The following is a 9,762-nucleotide window of genomic DNA, read 5'->3' as shown; positions in this document are numbered from 1 at the left end:
TGCGCAGAGGATCCTGCAGCGAGCCCCTCTCCGCCCTGCTCCGGTGCCTGCTCCCCATCCTCGGGCAAGGAGACCCCTGGAAGCCCCGGGCAGACGCAACTCCCCACCGGGCAGCTGCCTCTGACAGGCTTGAGAGCGGGCGGGTGGGGGGCCGGAGAAGCCCCGTCCGCCCGCCGCGCCTCGGGGGTGCGCTGGGGAGCGCCGGCCATGACGTCACGGCGCGGTTGCCATAGGCACGCCTGGGGTCGCACCTGACGGCTGTCGTGAAGCAGCGGGAGGAGAACGAGGGAAAGAAGAAGGGGGAGTCTAGGCCCGGCCCAGCCCCCCCCGGCCCCGCGGGGAGTTGGCTCCGCGCCGCGCCCATCCACCCCCGCCGCATCGGAGTCGGAGGCAGGAGGAGGAGGAGGAGACGGCGGCACTGCCGCCGTTGGCTATGTAGGGGCCCCGGTGCGGGCGGATCCGGAGGCCGCTGTCCGCCTCTGGAGCGCGGCGCCAGGGCCGGGCCCGGGCCCGGCGGGATGTTCTCCAAGAAGCCGCACGGGGACGTGCGGAAGTCCACGCAGAAGGTGCTGGACACCCGCAAGGACCCGCTCACCCGCCTCAAGCACCTGCGCGTCCTTATCGGTGAGGCGGCCGGGAGGGAGGGAGGAAGGGAGTGGATCAGCGGCGGGCCGCGGCCCGGGGCCCGTGGGGCCGCCGGCCCCGCGTCCCGGCGGAAGAAGGACAGGGAACTTAAAAGGGACCGGCTGGGCGCCGGAGCGGGAGGCGGGCTCGGGACTCTGGGCTCTGCTGCGGCGGGAGACCCCACCCGGCCCAGCCTCGCCTCGCCTCGCCTGGGCACGGCGGCCGGAGGGAGGACCCCGCGCCCGGCATCACGGGGCCGGCGGCGGCGGGGCTTCAGCTGTGTGCCGGGGGCCGCTGGACCCGGCGGGCGCAGCGGGGGATGCTTCGCTCCGCGTTGTTGTACTGAGGCACGTACATTTCCACCGCGTGTGAAGGTGGAGTTCATTTGGCAGCTGTGGATGGAGGCGAAAAGCTGGTGTGCTTCCCCGGTGAATCGCGCTCTATACCTGCATAGATGCTGCTCAGTCGGTACGCTTCAATAGAAGTGGCTGGTGAGCGCTAATGGTGCCTGGGACTCCCTAGTCCATTTCCCTTAAATGCTTACAGTAACAATTGCCGTTCGTGTATGTTTTCAAGGTAAGAGCTACAACAATAAGTGGTCACTAGAGTAGATGTAGATGAGCATTCATACAGCCAGTCTGAGAACACTTTTGTTTTGCCAGTTGGTCAAGGAGGGAACATAAGCACTTAAGTACTGCTGCAGTTCCATGTGAACAGCTGTTTAACCTGACCAGTGAATTAGAAATTGTGACTATAAGGAATAAGTGCCTAAAGAAAAAACAGTGGAAAAAAAAATCCAAAATATTTGTTAGTTGCACGTGTTTGTAAAAGTCTAAGTCATTGTCATCAAACTGTCCCTGAAAAAATAAGTTTGCTCTGGAGCATCTTTTGGGCCCTTTGGTTCTGTAAATGCATGTGTTGCTGCTGACAAGTTTATCAACACATGAGCAGGGCTGGGTCAAGGGCAACTGCATTCTGTATTTAGCACAGAGTACTGAATGGATTATTTTGGGTTCTGCCTACAATCTGGGGGTATTTAAGTATCTTGTACTTGGCTTCCAAAGCTGGATTCTTTCCTTTCAAAGGAAAGCAGTTATTGCTCCCTTTTTTCATTTGTATTGGTGTTTGAAGGAACAGGTGTTCCCTTATGGCAGCATGTACTGCTGCATGACTTATTTTCTGCAACATAATAATTATTTAGACTTTTGAAAGGGAGAATAGTTGGGTAGCTACCTATCCAAGACACTTCAGTAGTCAGATGTATCCTCTTGCCTCACTCAAGAATGTTACCACTCTTCTTAACTATCTGTACTGAGCCAGTTGTGGCTTTCTTTATGCTGATTTGTTTTTATTCTTAACTAGTTCATCAGTTGAAACTTAAGAGGAAAGAGTATTATAAAGAAACTAAGTACTTCTCTGAATTTAGGTTTCCTGGCTAAAGTATGTTGAATATTTCTAGTTTTGCTTTAGTCTGCAAAACAATCTGTGTGATTTTGATTTGATCTGTTCTAGATTTGATATTCCTGTTGCTTCTCTTTTATTTACAAGGTTTTCCTTCAGCTTTGTTAATAGTTGGTTGCATTCCATAAGATGCAAGCCATGAGCTCTGTGTCAAACGGACATTCTTATCTAATCTAAGGTTTCTGCTTACTGGCTGTAGGACAGACTAAATCTGCTGGTGCATGTTTTCATGTGATGGCCATTCCCCTTTTCTCCCCGCACATGCGTATATCTGAGCTGTTGAAGCATGCCTCCCACATATGGTTTCTCCAAGTTTGGGAGAATACAGCGTGTGACTGTGCAGGTAGGGAAAGGTGAAACAGGACTCTTCAGCTTGGATGCATTGACAAGATTTTTGTCATTATGCGGGTATTGTTAGATGCATGAGGTACAAAAACGTCTTTTTTTGAGGGCAGGGGGAGTAGGATGTTTCTCTGTGTATTCCTGCTGTAGTGCAAGAGAAGTATATAGCAGATCATTTGAAGTGTGTGTTCTGTTGTGATCACCTCCTTGCCTTGTTCCTTAAATTTCTCTGCTCCCTAAACTAGCTTTCAAGGCATAAGCTGTATGCCCTTTCTTGTGCAATTGCTTCTTTGACTAGTCTGCAGAACCATATTAAAAAAAATAACGTGCCCCTGTAAGAGAGACTGCTGCCTGAGGTGGCTTTGCATGCAGGCACCATCCTGCAGCTTGAGCAGCGTAGTGCTGCATTTTCCTGTTTATCTTTTTTCTTTAGTGACAACTCCTCCAGCATAATAATTGGCATGGTTTCATGTGCTCAGGGGAGCCAAGCTAGCAGTCTCCAACAGACTGTCTGAGGGGAGAAGGGAGGAAATCTCAGTTCAGATCTGTTCAGCATCTTTATGAATGAAAAATTGTCTTATTTATTGCTCCTAGTCACTGTATACTGGAGACTAAAAGACTATCCAGAAGAGAATTTTCTGCTGTTTCACATCCAGGAGAAGGAGAGAATTTTCTCTTGTTCTTAAACTTAACATCCTTTCAGTAGGCCTGTGAGGTGTATTTGACCAGAGTTAATTTTTTCTTGCTGTACTTCTTAGTCTTTGGTTCAGCAGTGATAAACTGAAGTGTGGCCTTGAGTTCATGGTTAAGACTTGAGGGGAGGAAAGGGAGTACTAGTTTGGTTTACCTCTTATTTTATCAAAGCATTCAAAGCAGCAGTTCTCCAGTAAGCTAAAATAATGGAATAGTCAGGAAGAGGCGAGTGCTTGTGAATTGTAGACTGCTGGTTGTCTGTTTGTCAAAGAGGAGAAATGTAAAAAATTTCATTATGGTAAAAGAGTGACAGCTGGATCCTGCAAGGCAATGGTGCAAGTCAGGCGTCATCTAAAAATACTTCAGGTAGTATAGTGTGGTTATTAGTAAAGACCAGAAGAGGCTGAACGATTTCAGAGAACCTACTGTGAAGCTAAGTGAATGGATAGTACAAAGGCAACTGACATTCATTTTTAACAAATTAAAAGTAGTGTACATTAGATGGAATTATTTAAATGCTTTTTACAAGATAACTTAGAATGCAGTGAGTCATATCATTTCAGGAAAAAGTAGCTTGTCATTGGTGACAACTCAGTTTAAATTTAGTAAAAAATGCAAATTAGCCTGACTGCATAAGGAATATAGAAAATTTTGTGTCTTCGTAAAACAGTGGTATACCACTAGGCCAAATATCATTGCAGCTTTAGTAGTCTTATTGCTATAGTCAGTGTATAAGATTTAGAGATGGGAGTGACTCAGATGAGAGTAAAACTTTAATGTGAAAAGACATTGAAAGATTTGGAATCCCTTTCTGTCAGGGCAGATAGTGAAAAATATGTAAGCATATATGAAAAAGACTGGGAAATAAAGCCTATTAAGGCCTACCAAATTTGAAGTTACAATAAAAGATTTTTGGTTTGGGAAGCTCCTGAGTGCTAGACTAACTATTAGTTATAGGCATAGCAGGGGAAATGGATTTGTCTTTTGTTTTTTGTTTTTTTTGGTTTTTTTTCTGAAACTCTCTTGTAGATAATTGCTCCTTGCCACTTCACTCCAGCATACTGTTTCTGACTGGTTCTCTGCTCTCCTTCAGTATGGCTCTATTCAGGCTTTTTTGTAATTCAGGAACCAAGGAAAATTCAGGTGACTAATTCAGAATTGATTCAATTGAAGTCTCATATACTGGGACATAGCAGTCTGTGAGTGAAGTGCTTTTCATTGGTTTCCTGCTGCAGTATTTTTCTTGAAACAACTGGAACTATCTGCTTTAAGAGATTTGTTTCTTTTGAGGTGTATTGGTTTCTTCCTGTAGAGAAGTGTTCACACCCACCCACCCCTTTTTTTTTTTTTTTCTTCTTAGTTCTGGGAAGTACCTGTAAGTCTCATAAGTTCCCTAATGCTGTCCTGGTCTGTATGTGACTTTTTATCAAACTGTTCTTCTGTCTTGTTTCCATACGCTGGAAAGGCTGTAGCAGTTTTGTTTACTGTGAGCTACCGCGGCGGTTAGAGCGTATCAGCCTCGAGCGGGCAGGTGGAATGGGATTCCCTTGCGATCCGTCTGGCGGTGGCTCAGCCTTACCAGAAGCGAGGCCCTGCTGTAAGGCAGGCTGGCGGCTGCAGTTAGTGCAGGTGTGGTCGCCGAGACTTTTCTAGCGGATGGACATGGAGGCACACAGTGTACCTTATGGAATTAGGTATTGTCTGCAGAATGAAGCCTGTGATTTTCCAGAAGAATACATATTTTTAGCAGCCCCCAGTGAATTAGCAGGTAATTGCAATTTTTAGGATCATTAAGAGGAAATAGCAACGAAATAATATTGCATTGTTCTTACAATCAGTGTTGCACTGTTTATCAGGCTTCAACATCAAACTAAAATTCTATGGTTTTAAAATAGTAGTTCATAAAAGCTTGTTCTAGTAATCTTTCAAGCATCAAATCATGCTTGATTTGTCCTTTTGTTAAAACAGTCATTTAAGCACTCTGTAAATGATTAAGGCAGCTAGATATGTGACCCTTCATAATGTCATACCTTAACAATATTGACTTCTTGTTTTGTTCTACTTTTGATGTCAAATATGTTGCTGCTACCTGTTGAATTTGTAGTTTCAGTCAGAATTTGTAAATATATGTATAAAAAAACCCCCAAATTAAAGCCCTTAAGTATTTAATGACTTCTGCATAATCTTACGCAGAAAGAAGAAATTTGACGAGCAAGTCAAATGAATATACTTGGTTTGAGATTTTCTTTTAGGGCTGAATTCTTAAGAGAATTTGTTTTTCCCCCTCCTTCATTTTTTTTGTAGAGTAGGAGTTACAGGCCTGTGATCTGTTATTCCATAATAAAGGAAAAAGGAATATATTGTTTCTCATAAATTATTTTATTTGCATCTGAGATCTTGAAAATACACTGCTGGTATCTCTGGAACCATGGAGAGAACGCATGTAAAATGTAATGCTAAGAAAACAGAGTATTTGAAGTGTGGGCTGTTTTTTTTATTCTTTTGTTTTGTTATTCATGGTGGTTGGTTAGTGTTCGACATATCACATAAGTGATCTCTGAAAGGGAAAAGTCAAGCTATACTGGACAGAATGACGTTGGACATCCATTCTGATACATTGTTTAATATTAAACAATATACTTGAACAGAGATTGTATTTATTTAAAGGGATTTTAATTTAAGAAATCTATTTTACTGGCAGCCAGCCCTAATGCTTCAGCTGGATGGCATTCATTGGTGTTGCACATCATCAACATCACTCATTATAATATCACTTATATACTACAATAAATGAAAAATGTTTTATGGTCACTAAAGTGAGAGGCGAGTGAGAAGCTACAGCAAAACTAGCTGCCTGGAATTTTCTTTGCAGATAATTGTTCCAGAAGTATCTTTGGATGTGCAAAGCTGTGTTATTTTTGGCAAGAGTTGTAGGTTTTGTGGTGTTTTTTTTTTTCCTTCCTGGTAATTCTAACTGCAGAGGACATGTCACCCCTGAAATTCATGGACTAGGCTGTGGGTTGAGTGCAGTTTAAGAAATTAGACTTGATGTTCTGTCAGTCTTGACTTAACCCTGAACCCGTTCTGTTCTGTTTTGGCCGGGAGAAAAGGGGGAAGAATTGCTTTTTTGGCTAACATTACACGCAACTTTCAGAGTGCAGCAGTGGCTGGTGCTGCTGGTGTGGAAAGGTAAGGGCTGGCGTCGGATCAAAGCCCCGGGCTAGGCAAAGGGGCGGCTCTGACCGCTTGGATGCCAGGGAAGGGTCTGTGTGGCTTTAGCTTGTGGCAGTGTGGAATGAAAATAAGTACATTACTACGGAAGAGTTTGAAGTCGCTTAAATAAAAGCTTGAGTTCTGCGTGAGTTGTTGTGGAAGCATTTCTTAAAAGTTTACTAGCGTAACTCTCTGGAGTCTGCAAGCAACCTGAAAGAATTAGCTTGGAGAGCTGTCAGCTGCTTCTGCTCGTTCCTACAGAGCACTGGTGTTGAAACTTGTAACAGTTTATATGTAGATAATGTTCATTGGTGCCCTTAACCTGCTTATTCGTTTGTGATTTTTTTTTTTTCTTGTATGTTTGTATCTAAAAGATGGTAGTGATCAGGAGTTCAGACTTGTCTGATGCAAAATAGAAGTTCATTAAAAGATTTCTTGAATTGTGTCCCTTTTTTAGTACCAAATACCTTAATAATATTTTCTTTGACAAAATTACCTTTTTAAAAGAATTGAACTGTTTTTGTTAAATAACTGTTAGTGATCCGAAATAGTAAGGGCTAATATGAAGCCCTTGTTTAAGAGATTTGCATTTGTAGCTCACCCTTTGAAACACTGTGGTTTGTTATCAGGTCTCTTTCACTTTGGCAGTCTGTTAACTGAGCCAGAGCCACCAGTTAGTTCTGGAGGTTTTCCACTTAACATTTCTAAGTGACATGCTTTTCTATTCAAGAGACTGTCCGTATGTAACTGAACCTCTGTACTATTTTGCTGTAAAGCAGCCGTTAATTTTATAGCTTGGAGAATTAAGAATGAGTAAGTTCTGTTGGCCATTTTGCCTGTGTGTTAACTGAAATTGAGGACTCTCAGAAGCCTCTTGCTTTCTAACAGCACCAGTTTGTTACAAGAATTGATACTGAACACTTCAGTCTATAGCAGGCCTCCGCTTTACAGAAATAGAACTAGAAACCTGGCCGTCTTCCAGGTCATTGTTTGCTGCAGTTGTCACTGGTATTTTATTTTTGGGTAAGGATGAGGGAAAGTGACTTAAAAGTCAGTAAGTCTTGGAATGAGACAGAATAATGTTTTCGTTATGCTACATGCTGTAATAATTTTATGTATACACGTACTACTCAATTCTGAAATGCTTAAAATCAAATGTAAAATTAACCACAACTTGATCTGTAATGATTAGTCAGTGTAGACTATTCTGTTAAATGCTATGGTAAATTTCTGAGATGCTTTGTGTGAACTGATGAATGTTAACGTTCTCTTCAGAAAAGTTAATATATATCTAAGGTCTGTGTGGGGGTTTTTGTTTTAGTTTTAAGTTCAGTATTTTGATTGTTTACCTTGGAAGTTCTGTCCTGTATAGAAAGTACAAGTCTACCTGCTTTATAATATTTTAATTTCTTACAGCAGGAAATCATCTAAATAGTGTAGATGCATTTCCCTTGCTAACTCAACTAATTTATAAATATGTAACAGATGTTGTGGATTAGTTTATAATAATTTGTAGGGTTATATGTAGAAAACAAAATAAACAGGGAAGGCAAATTGTGTATCATATGTTAAAGCCCACTGAGATCCTCTTCCTACAGAGGATTGGGATGTTGTATGTGTAAACTTGTAAGCTTTGCAGAATCTGGCTCAGGTGATCCCTTACAAATTTAAATATACAATAAAAATCTGTGTTGCTTTTTCTGGTTCATGTTTTACATCTGACAAAGTAATTTTTTAAGCTCTCAGAGATGGTACTCTTGCATTGTAATTCTAAGTATGGTATGCTATTCAAATAATATCCTTCTAATGTGTAATATTAAAGGGTTACATTTTTATTGAAATACTTTTGTGGATGCAAATTATTCCTGGTTAAAAAGGGATGTGCTGATAATTGAACCATAATAAAAGCATTGGAGCAAATGGGTTTACTCTCAGGCAGAGTTCTGCAACAGAACAGATTTTCTGCAAGAAAATTTTGGCCTAGAATTTTCCCTTCCTAAAATGATCGCTGTGGGCACTTAAGTTTTGAAGATCTTACTGAGATACTTGAAAAGAATGTAACCTTTCAGAAAGTTTTGAACAACTAACCTTCAGAAGAGTTGTCCAGTTGAAAATACGTGAAAATAAGCTCTTAAGAGAAGAGTTGGCCACTTGAAAATATAGGAAAACAAGTTCCTAAAAGTACCGTCACATGTAAGTACAGAAGTTGGTAGGAGAGGTGGAAGCTTTTTTGTTTTGATTGTTGTTTTTTATTTTCTTTAGTTCTTCTTTGCTACAGCTCTAGTCTATAAGGTGGGGAGTAGTAGAACTTCCAAATTTCAGTGGGTTTAATGGAAATATGAATTCCAGTTGATCCAGTACTTGAATGCTCTTGTAATGAGGGTCATACAAATAGCTTAGATAACCAGTCGTCCATTTTTAGTTTGGTTCTCTGTTTCATGTATCAAAATAGAACAGAAATCCATAAGCTGAATACAACTTCTAAAACTTAAACCAAAAAGGTAACTTACCTTCTTAATGCTGAACCTAGAAAAAACTAAAGCTACTTTTAGAAAAGTTTTATGGGAGGAAGAAAAGGACAGAGAAGCTGTACGGTGTCTCTTTGTGCTTAAATGTAACTTTCTCCTTAAAAAAAAAAAGCACCACTGAACACACAGAGTTAATGCAGAGATCAGCTTTGTACCAATATTTAAGTTACAGAAAATTATTAAGGAAAAATCAGCTATCAAAGATCCACGTCTTGCTCTTGTGAAGCATGAAGGGAACTACATTTTCTTGACAAACAGCTTCCATAAATGATGCTGGGAATCTGGATTTTAGTGTACTGGAACTATGCTTTGTACAGTAGAAGCTTTAGTTTTTACATTGTTGGAATACAGTAATGTCCCATTTTTTCCCTGTCCCATTCTGAGAAACTTTTCTAAGTATTTCATATTGTGCCAGATCTATTTCTGAGTCCTTCCCTCCTCCCAGTCTGGGCGTAAGGACCAAGAACACAAGGAATACATTAGTTTGTGTTAGTTACGTGAATCTGTGGTAGGAGAATACAAAGTTCTTTTGTTTAAAAATAAATAAAGGCACTGTAAATTAGGGAGGAAAGCCTGGTTCTGTGTAATCCCGCTTCATGTAAAAACAAGGCTATGTCTCTCTTCTTAAAAGGGCAGAAAAGATTAAGTAGCCAAAGCAGACAAGCAGCTTCCTACAAATTCCAAGTTCAAGACTGTGTGAAAAGTACGTACGTACGCTCCTTGTAGAGGAAAGGATTTTTGCCTCTGTATGCAGCATTCATGATACTTTGGGAGAGCATAGAGAAGAGACAATGACCTAGTGTTGGAGAAAATGGTTTAAGATGAGAGGACTGAAGAGCTGTATCTTTAGTTGATCACAAGGGTAAAGGTGAACTGAATGTTTTAGAGACATTTTCATTAG

The 9,762-nt window shown here is 41.5% G+C and overlaps 1 protein-coding gene across 9 annotated transcripts in view; it reads left to right on the top strand.

The window, feature by feature from the left end:
- The first annotated feature begins 270 nt into the window (after window positions 1–270).
- RALGAPA1 (Ral GTPase activating protein catalytic subunit alpha 1) overlaps window positions 271–9,762 on the top strand; it is a 143,737-nt gene continuing 134,245 nt past the window's right edge. For all 9 annotated transcript variants that reach the window (XR_011048079.1, XR_011048080.1, XR_011048077.1 and 6 more), the window contains exon 1: window positions 271–624. Coding sequence is in view for 3 of the 9 variants with exons in the window: in XM_068399692.1 (XP_068255793.1) it covers window positions 519–624 (106 nt within the window). In the remaining 6 variants the exon portion in view is untranslated. The remainder of the gene's footprint in view (window positions 625–9,762) is intronic.

The sequence above is a fragment of the Nyctibius grandis genome, chromosome 4 (genome assembly GCF_013368605.1).
Source record: "Nyctibius grandis isolate bNycGra1 chromosome 4, bNycGra1.pri, whole genome shotgun sequence".
Lineage (NCBI taxonomy): Eukaryota > Metazoa > Chordata > Aves > Nyctibiiformes > Nyctibiidae > Nyctibius > Nyctibius grandis.
Note: the sequence above shows the minus strand (reverse complement) of the source record. Positions and strands in the feature narration are given on the sequence as shown.